This window comes from Ammodytes marinus, assembly GCF_949987685.1.
Source record: "Ammodytes marinus genome assembly, chromosome: 8".
Lineage (NCBI taxonomy): Eukaryota > Metazoa > Chordata > Actinopteri > Uranoscopiformes > Ammodytidae > Ammodytes > Ammodytes marinus.
In genome coordinates this window covers 11370698-11389718 of record NC_137212.1, presented here as the reverse complement: position 1 = coordinate 11389718, position 19021 = coordinate 11370698, and the positions used below count along the sequence as shown (strand labels likewise).

At 40.2% G+C, this 19021-nt stretch overlaps 1 protein-coding gene across 2 annotated transcripts in view; it reads left to right on the top strand.

Annotated features, from left to right (window-relative positions):
* LOC307254320 (3',5'-cyclic-AMP phosphodiesterase 4C-like) overlaps positions 1–19021 on the top strand; it is an 87892-nt gene that overhangs the window by 30951 nt on the left and 37920 nt on the right. Inside the window, exon 1 of one of the 2 annotated variants that reach the window (XM_080032653.1) lies at positions 18811–19008. The exons of the other annotated variant lie outside the window; for it this stretch is intronic. Within the exon in view, the coding sequence (XP_079888779.1) occupies positions 18875–19008 (134 nt within the window). The 5' untranslated portion in view covers positions 18811–18874. Of the gene's footprint in view, positions 1–18810; positions 19009–19021 lie in introns of those variants that run through there. 2 annotated transcript variants of the gene reach the window in all.

The following is a 19021-nucleotide window of genomic DNA, read 5'->3' as shown; positions in this document are numbered from 1 at the left end:
TCACCAAGCGGAGGGATATCCTCAGTAGATGTCCTGTTTAAATAAAACACACTGTTTGCCATTGAGAAGCTCCCAGTTGCCTTGGAGATGAAGCAGACCCTGACAGACGGTTAGATCTGTTGCTGTGTGATGAAAGATGTGATGGTTGAGTCTTTATCTAGCTGAGTCATTCATCATCACCTCACTTTATCCGAAAGATAAGGTCAGCTCAACCTAGCAGAGCAAGACACAAGTTGTAATGATGTTTTTTTTCTATCACACATGCACCACAGTGCTATTTGAAACAGGTAAGGCCTTCTTCGAACTGAAACAGAACAATACTTTACAGAACATACTTTTTTTTCAAGATATTGTTTTTGGTACTTTATCCTTTTTTATTTTGTTGAAGATCAGAGATAGAGTTGAAATAGGGAGAGAAAGGGGGATGACATGCAGTAAAGGTCCCCTGGTCGGATTTGACCCCTTGACCACTGCGACAAGGCCTGAGCCAATATGATATGCGCCCTACCCACTACGCCACGCAGCGCCCCTGCAGAAGACACTTTACACCTCTTAATAATTTACCTTATTTTTTTGATGAATTTACAATTTTTGAAAGCCCAATGTGACATCTTCTGATGCTTGTATTGACTGACCAACCAACCGTCCGAAACTGAAACATTTTCAATTTGTAATGACATGTTTCACAAAAAAACAAAAGATTATAAAAAGAAATTAAAAACAATTTACCCGGTTGTTTTCGCTAGATAAATAGGGCTGTGTATCGAAGTTCATTACTTTTTCGGTAGTGACCGAAATGCCTCAATACCATCGAGTATCGAAAAATGTAGGGTATTGAAATATGAAGTATCAGAAAATGCAATTAATCCGAAGATGTAAAAGTACTGGTGATTGGCGATGTGGAGTTGCAGTGTCACATGAGATAGAAAATGTTTGGTAATCTGTAGGCATTTAATACTAACTAGCTAACTTGAAGTTTGATTTATGGATATTTTGTATGCTTTTTTTACGATAATGTGTAATGTCATCTTGTTAAAACTGATTTCATAAAATTGGTATCGATAAAAGTATCTTTCAGGAACTGGTATTGAAGTCAAGGTATTGGTATTGGTATCTGTATCAATATCAAATGTTTCACCCCTTTATATGTCACCCCTTTATGTGCAGTTATATGCATATCAAATTTAATTTCTGTCAACAATTGTTTATGTTGGACCACGGTTTGCCCATGCATTTTGTGTGTGGTTTGAATATATTGTCACGATTGTCATGAATTGTGCCGATTAACAAAACTTTTAAAAGGTTTGGATGGTACACATTCAAATGGAAACTTGTTTGTTTATACTTCACCCCACAGATCCTCAGAACACACATAGGCCTTTAATTAGGAAATATTCCAAAGTGATTTTGTTTAGATCACTGATGTTCTGAAACTAAACATACAGTGATTGTTTTTTTGTTGGCTATAAACACTGAACGCCAACTGCAAATTATGATGAATGAGTCATTTGAAATAAACGGCAACGTTAAGTAGAACGTGACCTTAAATAATGAATGACTCATCCTTACTTTAAATTTAATTTGCACATTCTGTACGCTAAACAAACATAAATTATCAAAAAGGAATAGCTATAAGCCTAGAGGAAAGATTATCCTATTCGTTACCATCTACACAGTATGTTTGCAGTGAGGAATGCACTCTAGAAGTATGTTTTTGAATTGTGTTTTAATTTAGTGTTTACTCTTAGGTTGCGTTCCGAATCGCATACTCTTTCTTTTTTCTATTCTACATACTACATCTGACGATAAAAAGAATCTAGTTAGGATGCAGTAGGCATACTATTGGAACGTACTTTTCTCTCTTTTTTCATCATAACATTGCGCCTTGATCTTGCCTCTTGCTTTTATATCCGTTGCATCCCCGTTTGTTTTCATAACATGGACCTATAGGCTTCGTCGATGTTACGTCACTTCACGTGCGCACTGGATCGTGGGTCAGAATCGCCCAAATAGGATGCACTTTTCAACACTAACAATCTTGGCCGCATGAAGTAGACCATCCGGGTATTCTAACCATCCTAAATCTGGCCCATAGATAGTATAATCTGGCCACAAGAATCGGGACATCCTAAATCTTTTTTCTACATACTATATAGTAGAAAGTATGCGATTCGGAACGCAACCTTATTGTTATTTTCCGTCACTGACAAAGATAAAACAAATCTTTGTTGGTGTCCCACAACGAGCCATTAAGGCAAAATTGTAATATTTGAACATAGACACCGGCAGATATAAATGAAGGTTTCAAACTGAACTCAATTGATCAACAGCACTGTATTATCAGCCTGGTGGGAGTCTCTCCAACATAGGATACTGGCTTTGATCCCAGCTTTCGGGCCTTTTCCAGAGTAGTCCAGAATGAGCCTCTTCGTGTTCCTGGCTCTTCTTCCCAGGAGCTGGCTGGGAATCAATGACTCCATCTGGACAAGCTTATCACCGTCACCGCTCTGTGCATCTCTTTTTCCCTATGTTACCTTCTCTAATATGCTGCTTCTCAAATGTTGCTTTTATATAAATTTTTGGAATGCAATAGGCAATATCCTGAGTTTATAAGCAGATTAATCTTAAACAACAACACCAACAGCCACAAGCAAAACATGTGCAATAATTACACTCTGTAGATAGAAAAAAATAAATTTCTGCATTATCACATCAAAAACAATGTGCCAGATAATGTATAAGTGTTGTGATATATTGTATTTTTCTTACTGTGAACAAATTACATGAAAATACCAAAACCAACAATGAGTTGATGCTTCTAACAAGAATATGAATCGTTTTACTCCTAAGTGCACTGAGTTGTTTTAATAAAACAAATCAGTAGCTATCCATCCAAATGTAGTGCATCCTTAAACTGCATTTCAAGTAAACCTGAAAAAAGTTTTAACTGATGTAAAACTACGACAGATTTTTTCATAATGTAGTGTTCTAACTTTTAGGGGTGCCCATTTCTTAAATTGAGACAGCCTCTTAAAATGTTTGCCTTGCCTTCTAGAAACGTGCTCACTAATGAATGTTCAGAGGTTCAGCTTTTTTTTAATATCACCAGTAATGGAATTCTGCTCAAGGTGCAAACATTAATCAAATGCCTATTATTCTTTGCAACTCTTAGATGCTGAACTCAAATTATTTTTCTGTACATGTTACAATATGCAAATGTTCTCCCTGATCATTATTATTAGTTCTTCTGCCCTCCTTCCCTTTCAATTTGTCAAGTTCCCACTCCAACACTCACCTTGACGAACTTTAATGAGTCGTAAGACTGCCTACACACTGTACTGTATTTAGTCGGAACTTCTCTTACCCCTGAGTTGAATCATTGCAAAGTCAACTCAATGGTATTTCTGTACAGTATCGAGAACTTAATCTGCTGCATTGCGATAGTTTTTTCTTGAAAATCAAAGTCAATATATATTTTGATCAAACAGAAATATGCTTTTAATTATTATTTTTTTAAGTACTTTGAAATGCTAGAAATGGTGATAAAGGTTGAATAACTTGAACATTGAACATGAAGAAGACTTTTGCAAACCATGCTTTTTCATTTGGAAAATAATGTCGGTGATTTGTATTTAGCAACATACAGTAAAGTACATCAAACACTAGCAGAAGAACCACACCTAGCTCATTGATGGCCACACTCACAAGCTTCACTCAGGTAAAATGGTTTCCTGAAATGACCTGAGGATTATCGAAGAGCAAATGAAAAAAAATATGGAATTATCCTAAAAATGTAAAAAGAAAATGCAGGTCTGAAACTCCAGATTTTGTATCAAGCTAAATAACTGGAAATATTTTTTAGGTACAAAATTGTTACTGTATTGAACTGTTGCCTACTTCTTCCAAATTTGGAAGCATGGATTTCTGTCATTGTAACACCATCTTTTTTTATATTAAAAATATAGCCTGTAGCTTTCAGTAACAGCTGCTGGTTTAGGAAGAGAGAAGTGTATATATTAAAAATATTATATTTTCTGTATGTAGAAGGGTTGTTTCCATCTCTTTTTATTAAAATGGCATGGTTGAGTACGTGAGAGGCAGAATGTTGCTGTTAACACTTACATATACCGGAGCTTAATGGATAACACAATGTGTGTACTGTTAACTCCCAAAACTTTTCAAGTTCCTAATTCAAGCTTCTGTGTTTCAAAACTTAATTAGTGTGTGTTTCTCAGCTCAGCCAGCCCTGGGTGTGTGCTTGTATGTTCTTGATCTGGTGTTGGTGTTGGGAGGAGGAAGGCTAACCTATGTGACTCAATCAAATAAACAGTTCCACATATCCCGGCATTAGTCACTTTTAATAAAGACACAGGGCGCAACCCGTTGTCTATTCTCCACATTTAAATTCACTTAAGGCAGTTTTTTATGTTTAAGAATAATTTTCTGGCAGTCAGCCCAACCCCTACTTCAGATGATTTGGATTGTTTGTAGGGTTAAAGGTTCAAAACCCAATAGGGGGTCCCACCTTAGAGATACAGCTATTTTGCTGCAAAGTCCCTAGATAGATAAATGTTTCATCAAATGCCAGACATTTAACAATGTGCAGGGGCACCATCTGCTGGTCCCATTAGGGCAGTACCTCATACAACAGCTGTGTTTTTGTTAGTGAGCTCATTGCAGTGACCTCTTCTAAGTTGTATCAGTTCTCTGGCAGTCGGCCCCTCAGGCTCAACAGCACTATATCTCATAACTTTGATTCTTCATTCGATGGATGCAGAGTGATAAAGACAAAATGTCAAACTGAATAATACATTTGGACCCATTTTCTATTTGTCCATAACTATATAACTGCCCCTTATATATGTCACAAACATAACTAAGAGGGAATCATTTGAGGTTTTAAGTTTTAATTACATTACTCAGCCCCCCATGGCAAATCGCTATTAATAACGGGGATTTGACCCGATACATATTTACCATGATCTTTAACATGTGCTGCTCTAAACACTTGGTGTGTGCAGCTCTCATGTTGCTATGGTTGAACAATCGAAGGACAGACCAACTCCCTCAAAAACTCAGACTTCATCAAAATAAAAAGCCTTAAAATCTGTTTGTTTGACTGGTGATCTGTGATAATTGCAGATGGTACAGCAATGAACATCCTAATAAAGACATCTGAAAATATTTTGGAAAAAGAGAGAGGCTCTTGCATGAAGAAGTTTGAACTATTTGACTAATGTATGAGGATTTAAGATTTAAACATTTTATTTAAATGTAGCGTATGATTTGCGGTTAAATATTTTTATAATTATCCTGATATTTTTCTTGATGGGATAGTTGTAAAACTGAGGCAGACATTAGTTAAAATAACCATCTCTTAAATAAGAATGTGTTCTCAGATAATTATTGGGGAATAAAGTATTCCAGTAAAAGGGTTGTATTTGCTTTTGTATGCTGCCATCTGAAGCGCATCAGTCAGTGCGGTTACATGGCACAACTAGATTGGATTATCACATATATTGAACAAGACACTCGAACGGACCGTGTCACTTGTCTGAGTATACATGGCCTTTCAGAAATCGGATAAATGTCCGATGCATGGCTGTCTCAACTATGCTAGGTGGCGCTGTAGCCCTTTCAACCATGCTTTCAACAAGTGGTTTTAGAGCCACGTCCGGTTCTCTTCCGTCAATAACCCATGGTGTAGCCTATCACGCGCAGGCACACAAGCACAGAACGAGAAGTCCGATATGCGATATCCGATCCCTGTATACATGCAGAGAGAAAGCCGACAATGAACAAATTATCTAGGTGTTCTTATCCGACTTCTCTTGTCCGTTATTGTGCCGATTTGTGTCCGAAGTAGATCGGATAAAGGTGTTTACATGCAGTTTAAAAGTCCTGTTGAGGTCTTATTCGTTTAGTTATCCGATTATAAGTCTGCATGTAAACGCACTGACTGATACGCATCAGGACAAATACTCCTATCAGCTGAACCCTGACACTCAGCCACCCATTGGTAACCTTTACGATCTCTGAATCCCTGAAACTGTGCAAAGGGTGAACCTCTTTATTTAATATCTGATATGAATAGATGAGGAATGTACTCTAGGTTATATGTGTGGGTATACTAACAGGTGTACTAACACTGTTATGTATGTAATTTGGCCACTTGCATACATGATACTTATCAAGGAAAATGTTTTGTGTAAACAGATTTAGTTCTTCAGTTTGTGTTTCTTGGCCAAATTCACAAGGATTTGTTTTGGGTAGAGGAGGTTTGGGTCACTTGCCGTCTGTGGGTCAAAGATGAAACTCTCCTTGATCTCTGTTTTCCATCAGCCCCCCTGTCCCCTTTGGGAAAGCGCTATTCACTTGAGATACCACTAAAAGTTAAAGTGACATTTCCAAGATTTGTTTTATCATTTATCTCAAGCGGGCTCTGTTTTTAGACTGTGAGGGGCCCCACTTACTAGCATAATGAAAATCTGCCCAGGCTGTAGCCTCTTGACGTAACACAGCTCTGGTATGTGTCCACACAGGCAGAGCTGTAATCACTGGTTTATGTTTGCGCACTGTAAGAAACATATGTAAACTGGTGCATTTAGCAGTTGTCAGTTTACTCCTGCATGAAGGGAGTGGTACACAGCTAGTTCACCCGTGGTACGACCTAGCAACGCTATAATTCAGGCCTGGCCATATTTAGGCAGGGCTCAGTGCTATGTAAACAGAGCTTACTGCTTAGGGGAGGGCTCACTCATGCACTCATGTCCATTTTCATCAACAGTGCTTGCAGCTCTGTTGAGAATGGTAATGAACATTCTAAAGCTTTAAAGTAACAGAGGATCTGAAAAATATGTGTCTCTTGAGTGTGACGAGCATCATTGCAGAACAGACTTGAGAGTTACTCTACGGTTTTCCCTTGAAGAATGCTGCTGCTGTGAGATGGGCGCCCTGGACTACCTGTCAGGACTGAGAAGGCTGCACAAGCGATCGGCGTAAGAGTTCAGGTTTTGTTAAAGCCTAACACGGCAGCATGAGTGAGGCTCTCTGCGAAAGCTCTGGGGAGGCTGGTTCCTTCCCACTCAGCAGCCCTCAGCCTATCCAGCTGAAACCGCAGTTGACTTCTGGTTCGCCCTGTGGATCTCCAAGGATGTCTCCCTGTGACTCGCCTGTAAACTCCCCCCGCCACTCTCCTTTGCTATTCCGCAAGCTCCTCATGAACCGCAGCATTGCCCTGCAGAGGCGCTTCACCTTGGCACACACACCCAGGTAGTGTTTGATAATTAGAAAGCCTTGTCGTGGATATTACATGGTTGAGATTTACAGTACTTTCTAGTACATATGGATAATATAAATACATGTAGAAGGTTGTGATTCAGACGTCATCTTCAGAATATTTTTGACACTGACCCTGCTGAATTGAATAAAGTGCATTCATTGTTTCAGGGGCTGGTAGGTAATGGGGCAAGGACATGGACATGAGTGCAGTATTAGAAAAGCTGCTTTTCATCAAATCATCAAACTGTGTATCATGGGTTTGCTGTGGCAGAAAAAGCCCTATTGTCTGATGAGAAGGTGACTGTGGGAAATCAAGATTTTGTTGACGTCGGGACCAGTATCATCTCAATAGACCTCATTGTTCTTGCAAAGAAAGAGGGTGTCTTGTTTTGTGCCTAAGGTGTTCAGTGCTGCATTTAGCAGGCCTGGCAGAGGTAAAACATTGAGGAGAAAGGGATCCTATAACAGCAGATGGACTGCTTTTCTCTGACCTTTGGTTTCTGTTTAGCCGAGAAAAAGTTGAGTTAAGAGGGGTGAGGGAAACTCCACCATAGTAAACACAAGGCTGACAGTTAGTGCATTATCTTTATTTATTTGTTCCGTCCCCATGACTAACATTTAATTGACATTTTGAAAATATCTGCAGAACTCCGGTATGAATTGGGATGAGTGGAAGTTATTTGTCATTAAACAGAATGTTAAAATAATACTTCAAAAGTGACTTTATGAAGTCCTTTCCAGATGTTTCAAATAAAAACCTCAACATGGCAAGAAATAATTGTGTTGGCGGGTTGTGACGTAGGAAATAGATTTTCCATGTACACAACTATGACCTGTGGGTCATATGAAGAAATTTAGGGGAAGCTTCATGGAAGGAAAATTACTCTGCGGAGTATAGCCCTCATTTTGTAATCTTGTCAGTGAACACACAGTCGAAACAATGTTTAGATTCATGAAAGTTTCCATGTTCAGAAGTGAAGACATTTGAACGCTATGTTGAATTCAATAATGTGTATGGAATTATTTATTAGGCTTTAACAACATTTTGGTCTGGGATCTGAGTGATGGCTGATCTCACAAATAGCTGTTTGTAATCAGGGAATTTTCTCAAAGCTATCTTAACCATTTGTCCTACGTCATTCGACATTATAAACATGTGGCTGAGGAGATCTCTTTGATCTTGTATGAATGAACTGTTTTCAAGAGCAGTGTTAATGTTTCTCCCGTAGTTTTGATTTGAACCTTTCAGTTTATACACAAGATAACAGATGAAAGAAAAATAACTGACTTCAACAAAACCCAGAGGTATATAAATATGATGTTGCATTTGAATAATTTGTTACATAGAAGGAGACAAAGACACTGTACACACCTTTGCTTCTTGTCATTGTTCCTAAATTATCAGAGTTCCTTAATTATCCAGTTCAACAAACATATTTCTTATTAAATACTGATAAATAAAGCTCTTTTGCTTTTTTAACTCAAAGCCAGATTTCCGAGAAAAGTAATGCAAGTTTTAGATAAAATATAATTAGACTCAGTAAATACGCATAGGGTAGAACGGGGTAATCTGTGACACTTTTTACATTGGATCCCCTCTAAGCGAGCTAAAATGAATTTATCACTCAAATTTACACATTTCCCATTAAAGCCACTACGAGTAACATGGCACGTTGGCGCCCCCTTTGGACAAAAGCGGTAGTATTTTTACGACGCCCGCTGTCGCAAAGCTGTTTTCTAGCTCGTGCCAGGCGTGCGAGTGTGAACTGAGAAGGGCGCAATATAGTGCATGTCCGTGTGTTGAAAGTGTGAGGACTCTTTTCGGCTCCGTGAGAGTGGTTTTGACACTGCATCAACTAATGCCAGTCATTGCTACACACACCTGATTGCAATGAGTTGATGCAGCAGTGTCACCTAACTACTCTCTCTCACGGAGCTGAAAGATTACGTGTCCTCACAGAAAGCGAATGAACGAGAGATGGCAGTTAGTATGGATCACGATGAGGTATGTTTGTTTGTGACGATGTGTTTGTGTTGTTGATGTAAATAATGACTATTTCAGATAATGGTTATCTGATTATGGTGAAGCAAAGCAAACTTTGTGTTAGTAACAACCGCTCATTCATTTAGGAGTAAACACTGCAGTCTAGATTGCTCTCGTGAAATTGTATACACGTTGCTTGGCAACGCCCTCGTCCCGCCCGTAGCCTATAGCCCTATCACTCTCCCTTTTAGCTTTTCTTCATTGCATTCTCTTTTTTTTCTTTGATGGTTCAGCCCCGTTATCAGTCATTATGACGACAAATAACAAGGCTCCCACTCCCCTTCCCTCACCTGGAGGGATAGGCTTCTCAAATCGCGTTGCTGAGCCACACTGAAATCTGCGACCAATACGGATATGTGACCATAGAGCATGCACGCGTGAACCGAAAATCGGACTGGGTGTGCGACCAGACCAAACGCAGTAATAAAAACTATATAAAAACGTCTTTCTTTGTACTGATGGTCTCAATTTTCATTTTGGGGGATCCCTACAGTGAATAATCGTCTTTAATAATCGTGATTACAATGTCAATCAAAATAATCGTGATTATAATTTTTGCCATAGTCGAGCAGCCCTACCATGAGGTCCTCTCTTTCATGGCCAAGGGGAAAAATGTGTTCCGTGTCCTAGATACAGGGGGTGTCTCACATTACCCGATGTCTCACATTCCCCCGTCCTCCCCTATTTCACAAAAAAAAAAAATTTAGGAATTCCGTGTATGTGGTCATTAAATGTATGTCATACATATAAGAAATATAATTTTTAAAAGATATTCCATCAGGTAAACATGAAACCTAGGTCCATTTGACTTCCTCCTCTTTTATACCACCATAATTGTTTGTCTGCAACTATCTGGTGGAAGTATCTTGCCTTGCACTCATGATGTTACATTTCAATGATGTCATCAGATGCCCGCCTGTTTAATGTTTAGTGATTAAAGTGCACATGCGTAACTTAGCTTTATGATGACATGATCCTTTGTTGTCATACAGTGTTTGTACTCATTAATTGTGTCTTTCTGTTGCCTGCTGTTTTAATGTTTGTATTTGCAATTATTCTGCTGATTGAGCCACTAGTTATCTGAGATATTGATGCGTTACTGTGTGCAGTTTTAAGTGAACCAAATTACGTCACCTGGTTTTATCTATATAGTAGATACACATATGGTGGGAAAAAGTGTGAGGGATTCATGTTGTAGCCACTCATCTTACCATTAAAAAAACATCTGTTGGGGCTATCCGGTGGCGTAGTGGATAGAGCGCGTACCATATTGGCTCCGGCCTCCGTTGCAGTGGTCGCGGGTTCAAATCTGACCCGTGGACCTTTTACTGCAGGTCATCCCCCCCTAAGGTTTGCCTATATTTGACAGGAAGGTGTCAGAAAGTGATGAAAGAGACCAAAATCCAGGGACCTTGTTATTATATTCAGTGTCTTCAAACACCTTAGGCCACCAAGAAATTCCAAGACTTTATGTTAAGCACATCATTTTAACAGCTCTGTATTGGTGTGATCTCACTGCTGTCTCCTGTTGGTTACAAGATTTTGTATGCGTGTATAGCAGGGGTGTTGTCTCACCTCTGAGTCAATTGTCTATTGGCTAAAGAACCACCCCATGTTTAAGCTCATGACTTCTTATCATAAAATGTGTGAAACCTTAATGAATGAAGAGAAATGAATCTTCACACTTCCACTCTGGGTAGTCGCTGGGTAGTCGCTAGGTTTTCCTTCCTGATTACTATTTTTCATCTACAGTTTGAAAGCTAGCGGAATGCATTTATTAGTTATATTTATAGCAGTTATTTTGCCCCTTGTGCTGAGATTTTTGGTCAATAAACTGAAGTACTGTATTTTATTATATAACATGATAATTGAGCCAAAAACTAAATATGTCTGGGTTTTGGACTGTAGGTCGTACAAAATAAGATATTTAAAGACATAATCTTGGGCTGTGTGAAGTTGTAATGGTTGAGTTTTTTGACTGTTTTTGTCATTTTATTCACCAGATGATCAATTGATGAAAAATAATAATTGCTGATTATTGTATATTGAAAATAATAAGTAGTTGCGATATTCTCTTACATGCTCTCCAGCACCAGCTCTAACAATTCCTCCCTTTAATTATGAAGCTGCAGGGCAGCACAAGGATGGTGTTGGGTCAGGCGGCCTGTTGATCTCACGTGTTAACGAGGGCAGAGCCACCCCAGCTCTGCCAGACAAAAAAAAACACCCACCAGCCACACAGTGCAGTCAGACCTCTCTTTGACAAGTTGGGACACAGCAAATTGTTCTTTTGTATCAATTTAGAAGTACCGGTACTCCGGTGTCTCAAAGCTCAGAATGAGTTAGCCTTTGCTGCTTTTGCTTTGCCTGCAATATCTGTTTTAAGAAAGGATTAGCCGGTAACTTTACATCAATGATGTTCAAGTTGAGCTTTGGATTGGATATCCTCTACTAAACAAACTCCTTGACAGCTCCCAGGGACTTGGTGGGCTGTCCTCAGCTTCAACAGCGACCTCAGGGGACTCTACAAGCTCTCACACTGCAGGAGGAAGAGGCAAACATGTGCTTACGCTGTTCTGCAGTGTCTTTGCTCTCAGTGTCAACTCAACCCTTTCCTGCAAACAGAGTGAGTGACTTTCAAGAAAAGGAGAATGACAACGCTATTTCAAAAATTCTTACACTTCTGTGCTGATCTTCTGCTTCACCCTGGAGAATTTGGAGCTGTGCTACCAAAGACCCTTTCAGGACTGTATTCATTGTCACGTCTGGATTAGTTTCAGTATTTACAACAGTAGCAAACTTGTGAAAGAGGAGATACAACTGTGGAGGATCCTTCAATGCATTGACAACAGCTCAATTATTTGTGTTGAGATCTGCCCTGGACTCCAGTTGAAGAACTCCGTAAAATTTTTTCACAGTTCCTGAATCAGTTTTCACTGAATCCTGGAGCACTGAGGATTAAATAGATCTGCGCTCCATCTGACTTTATCATTGTTGTTTTTGTCACTCACCTGGAGTCTGCCTGTGTTTTGGTTTATCGCATTGCAAAACCACATGGAGTCTTACCAGAACAACCCGATGGTTAATAAGAGAAAAATAACGGACTGAGTGGTCAAGTTAAACAATCTCCACAAGAGGCTGGGTTTAGATGCTTAGGTTATTTTCTTTACAGCATCTCGTATGAGTCAGAAGCTCAAGGGACAATGAACAAAGACATCCGATTTGCACGGAAAGGGGCCCCGACTGGTTTCGGACAAGGTCGTAGACACTCATGCTTGGGGTATGTTCCTAAACTATGCAATCTGCATCTTTTCGACACTCATTCATTCATGAGAGGAAGTGCAAGCTGCACAGTACAGCTACAAGCACGGCTCACATACCTGGTTTCTTTCCTTGATCCATTGTCAATAGTAACAAAGATAACTGGCATGTATGTGTTCATAAAAAGACACAGATGGGAAAATGTTACGCACACCAACATTCATATCACCTATTTTAAGAATAATGCTAATGTACGAACCAAATGGGTATATGAGCTTCAAGGCCAATGTGTGACTTGTGGTTTCTTGGGCTGCACTCTTTTTTTTCCTCTTATTGCTGGTATTTTACCCAAATGCATCAGAGAGGAAGCAAGTTCTGTTTGTGGCAAGTTTCATTTAATAGACTTCCTGTTTTTGCTGAAAGTCTCCCAGAGACATTTTTCAGTGTGATGACCCTGAGACAAATGTAGCTGTCTGACCACAGAGCACTGAAGTGAGCTATGCAATGTGGTATAGCAGTTTAAAAGCAGATGCACAGTTACATTTTAATGTGCCAAACTGTGTGTGTGTGTGTGTGTGTGTGGGTATGGGGGTGTGTATGTGTGTGTGTTACATTGTTGTCAGGCTGTGAGCAGTTGGTGGAGAGATAACCCCACCTGCTGTTACTAATTTACAATGAGTTAGGACCTCATGTTAATGTTACACTGAGGAAAACACACAATGTCTTCTGTGCATTTGTATGCATCCCTATTGCATCCTCTCCTCAGTCCCGATAAGCCGGGATGGGTGGGCATTGCGCAGCTCTCCACTCTACTGCTCGGTCAGTGAATGACTCAGCCTCCCATTCTGCATCCCAGCATGTTCACTAACACATATTACACCAGCACTGCCACAATCCTAAAATCACCTAAGCCTAGACAGTAGCTTAGGTATAAATTTGAATTTGATTGTTTAAGTAAACCTTTAAGCCATATAGCTCAAAAACATCAGAGCATTATTTTTCATGCCAGCAGCTCCCCCCCCCCTCCCCCCCAGTACCTACCCAGTCCTTCCTTAAATCCTCATACTTGTCATATGATTATAACTGATATGGGTGTCTTGATTACCATCCAACAATTACCTTAAATTACAAAGTAATCAAAGAAGAAATATTTGATTCACAGCTGCAAGCGCAGACTGTCGTTTTAAGTGCTGTCTCCTGTGAAGTCCTTGCTGAAACTGACCACTGCCCTAACCTTGCTTTTCCTCGAATGTGAACAGCTTTTAGTTTTCCAGGTTGCATTTAAAAGATGCCATGGTGTGTAGACTTTTGATAATCTTATCCGGTTAATTTGCATATCTGTCCATCACACAGAGATGAAGGAGCATGTAAAATAGGTGGATCAATTACAGATTAACGTTGTGTGTAATAATCATAAGATTTGCACTTCACCCTAACTAAGCCAGCCTGGTCTATCCCATATTGGTTCTAGCTTATCATGAAATGCATTCCCAGTGAGATACTTGTATCTGACCTAGTAGAGGCTCAGTCCAAGCTGGGCGGGAGTGGTGAGGGGGCGGGGCCAACAATAACACAACAGACCCCCAAAATAAAAAACCCATGCCTGGAATAGTTCCTCAGCCCCGCCAGCCTGGCTGCACATAACACATGAATGTCACATGTGTCTTGTTTCTTGCGTACATACTCACTCACTCACTCACTCACTCACTCACTCACTCTCACACACACGCGCACACACACGCGCACACACACACACACACACACACACACACACACACACACACACACACACACACACACACACACACACACACACACACACACACACAGCAAAAATCCTTATTGATTGTTCCAACAGAGTACTTTAAGGTCATGTTGCCAAATTAGGTGATGTGTTTTACCAGCAGTGGAAAACCAGTTAAGAGAGGTATAGGCTTGAGTCAGTTTTGCTCTTGTAGTTGGCATGTTTTGTGGAAGATGTTTGATTGGGGTTTAAGGGGTGGAAAAGAGTTGTTGGCCACAGAGTTCAGTTGTTATATTAAAACATTTCAGCTACAACACTCTGAATGTGTGGGTTTGTTTTGCTCCTATGTGTAAACATATAGTAGTTCCAGGCAAAGAGCGGCATCTGCTGGCGAATTAGCCCACCATCAGCAGACTGAATATTATCACTGACTTTACTCACATATTGGCTAAATATCAACGTCCTCTGATGTCCTAGATTAATTAGTTTACTGTGTTGGAAGAGTTTTGGAAATGCTGAAGCAATCTTGTTGAACTAATCATGGACAAATAAAGATTAAATCAAAATAATCAGACACTACCCTCAGAAACAACATATTCTGGTCACCCACAGTGGCAGGTTGTGTGTTTTGTGGAAAGAGCAGGAGCAACAGCATGACTTCAGTCCTCCTGAGGAAGATATAAATATGCACTAAGTATCCACCACATGACTAACTGCTGAGGCCAACGTGAAAGCAACTAAATGGACAATAGTCCCTTGTATAGCCACTACTGGACTATTCGGTTTTATTAATCTTAATCTTAAATCAGATTCTCAAAAATGAGGACTGCATGTTAAAGCAGCACAAATGATACGGGGAAAAGTGATTCAGTGTTGGTTCTTTTCACAATGTTCTTTTTACTGGTCACCTGACATGCTCTGTGGCCATTCAATTTCAGAGAGAGAGAGAGAGAGAGAGAGAGAGAGACTCTCCGTGGCGTTAATGCAGATTTTCCTCTTAGCCAAAGAGCAGCAGCTCTATGATCAGCTCCTCCTTTGCATTTAAATGATTAACTGAAATCAGTTACAATCATCTGAAACAAAAACCTGCAGCTGTCATTGTTGTTAGAAAGTTACTGCTGTATGCACTCAGATCAATTCGTCACCTTAAAGATTTCTCCACAAGGTGGTGCAAGTCTGCCTCTGCTGCGATGTGACAAAGTTTTGCCAGGTCTTAAAGAATGCCAGCCACAACAGCTATACCTTTTCAATGTCAGAGTCTTAAGGATAAATGCTGTCTTTGCACAAGGACTTTTATTTCCGTGGAACATAAATACAAGGATAGGTTCCTGTTTTCTAACCATACTGTACTTAAATTTAGCTTGCAATCATTGATAATATGTGAAGCACATAGAAGCCTTGTAATTGCCTGGCGACCGGTCCAGGGTGTACCCTACTCTTGCTAAATGTCCAGCTGGGGTTGTCAAACTGGGATTGGCAAGATCTGGTATACTTTTTGAACCCAGAGCTTGAGGCCCCATAGCCTCATTGCACAGTTTATTCTCTCTAAGGAACTGCAACAGAATGCAAATTTTATCAACAGTGAAGATTTCCATGAAGTTGTGTAATGAAAAACACAAAAAAAACAATATAGTCTTGGTTGTAAAGTTGTAAACATATCTATTTAATGAAATTAAGGACATTTTGATCATTTGCCTGTTTGTTTCTGAACTCCCGTCATATCATTAGCAGATTAACTGATAACTGATATTATAATAAAAAGGTCAATATAATGTTGATACTGTACACCAGTATAAACTTAGTACTGACATAGGCACTTACATGTGGACTTTCTCACACTCTCAAACACAGTCATGCACACATGATACATGATACTCTCTCCTTGCGGCTTATTCTCATTACCCGCTGTAATGTTGTCATAGGAGTCAGCAGCCAGCTGGACTGTAGAAGTAATTTGTCTGGTGGATTCAGTTACACAGTGGCCTCCCAAACACCTAAGTCTGAGCAAACCTCCACCCCTGCATCTGTTTCGGGGTCCAACATGTTTCACAAGCATGTTGCACAAGAAGGGAGAAAGGCATTGGCTTACGGAGTGTAAGTTTAGTTTAACAAAGACCAAAATCAAAACATTAGAGACACTTAAATTTGATTTTGTTAATGACAGCATGAATAAAGGGAATACTTGTTCCAGCCATTATCCTTGCTTTTCTAAGTGGACACAAATAAAAAGGTGTGTAAGAAATCATGAGTCAGTATTTTTTTTTTATACAAAATCTAATCCCAGGACACATTACAAGAAGCATTTTTGAAAGTGCAATTTGTCGTAGTAACTCCTGTTAAAGTGGTCCCATGCAGGTGCAATGAAGGAGTGAAAAAGTGTCATTGGGAAAGAGCAGCAGCCAAAAATCTAAACAAAACAAATAACACACCACTGTGTGCAAACACTATTTCAAAGACAGGTGTAAGTGTTTAGTTCACTGCCAAACAGGCTGGCAGGTGATGGCAGAGGCTAACTATCAGGTTTTTATACTGCTAAGCCTCCCTGGGAAAGCATTTGCAAAGTTGCTGGAAAGAAAGTTACGATTGCCGAATTTGACATTGATCTTTGACAACATGCACAGGGGGAGTTTGAAGCTTAATGTGGAGGGGTCAGATGAGGGTCAGCACATCCAAAGCCGAGGCAAAAAAAGAAAAGAAAAAGAAGGGAAAAGAAAAACAGTAACTGTAACCCAAGTAAAGATGTTCAAGTGTCTCAGTTTCTTGTTTATAAACAGGGTTAATGCAATTGAACCACAGTTGTGTATATATTACGCAAAAGCGCTGTAGCCAAGAGAAAAAATGTGGTTTGAATCTGCACTCGATATACAGTACTTCTCGTGAAATAGTTGTGCCAAGAATGAACAAAGAGAGCTAGAGAGAGAAGTTCAAATACCCGAATCCTAACCCTAATCCTTTCTGAACAACCACCTCCCTAATTGAAGTCCTAGGTCTCAGACTCAAACTCACTCTGTGTGGTATTTAAATAATGTGAGTATAATTAAGTGAGTATAAAACTCAGTCAGTGGAAGATTAAAGTAGCAATAGTATGCATTTTAAATTAAATGTAGGTACATACCAGGGATGTATAGGGTAACAGCCTAAACTTTAATGAAAACTTTATGTTTGAATGAAATGAAAAATACATTTTCCTGTATCCCTGAGTTTGTAGGCAGGCAAGAATTCACCTCTTTTATTAGTCTATATGAAGACTTGGAGCCAGAGCTAGAGTGCAGATAGAGTTCAGCCAACAGCTTTTACATGCAGGTTCCTCAATGTATACTCACCATGACACCACTTACAATAGGTCTTTAGCCAAATGCGTTTTGTAAATATGTGTCGTTTTAAAGCCCACCGCCTTCCACCTCCTTGTCCATGTGTCTGCCAACACGTTCAACTAGGCTTTCTGCCCTGTGTCTCAAAAGACAAATATTTACCTGCGATGTCGACAGCAGCGAGCTGGTCACTTGGTGAGATCACCAGGTCCAGTAAGTCCATCACTCCCTGTGTTGAGAAGCCTAGTGTGTGCCTAGCTTAACTGGTGCTCCTCTGCTGGAGCACACTGCAGGTTTGAGCTCAGAGTATTCATCTGACCTATGCAATTACACCTGCTGCTGTTGGTGAACATAAACTGGAAATGTTGCAGTTCCAAAAACACACCAAAAAAAGCAGAAGAACAAATAAACTTTAAAAAAGTGAAACTTGCAAACTAAATTGTAATGCTACCATGAATTTCATTGGGTTAATGTGAAGCTGAAAGTAAGAAATATGTTTTCTCGTTGAGATTAGTATGGGTGTGAGTGTGTGCGTGTGCTCTGAGCCTGTAAGCAGTTAAAATACCCACAGGAGGCACGCTGCCTCAGACAGTTTCCCTGTTCAAAGTGCTGTTCCCTCAAACACTGCACACATACGACACACATTTACCACACAGACCATGCATATACATTTCCACACATGTACACACTCACACACACACACACATACACGAGACAACTACTACAACCACAGAACCCCTCTCTACCTCACACACACACTGCACAATACACGCACACATAGTTCATGTCTTTTTTAAAGCTTACATGTGCTGGAGGAGACAGACAGAGAGCCAAAGAGAGACAGAGGGAGGAGGGAGGGAGGAGTGTATCTTAAGAGAAGAGAGAGAGAGAGAGAGAGAGAGCTGAATTCTAAACTCCTCAATGTGGATTTCAACTAACAGCTTCAGCTCGCCAAAGCGCATGAGTGTCGCTGAGGAAATGACTCTTTAGAAAGCCGCGCTGCTTTGATCCCCCTTCCTTTCTTCAGCTTCTACTTTGTTTGGGATTGGAGTCATGATGCTGAAACACACCGAGGAGGGCTTTCCTCTGTCTGCCTGCGCGTCAATGGAAACCTGGTGTGGTGGGAAGGCGCACACAAGCCGAGGAGCAGAGGAGCGCCTGGAGGAGGAGGAAGAGGAAGACTAGTGGAGATCCAAGCAGAAGGAAGAGCACAACAAAAAAACAACCACAAAAATGAGTTTACCAACCAACTGTGTGTTTTTGGCCCCCTCGGTCCAGGATCGCTACTTCAAAGTGAGGAATGGGAATATCTGTGGGTCGCCATGTGCTGTCAACCGGCCCATCGACATCGTGCAGAAACGCAGGCGGTAGGCCAGATGT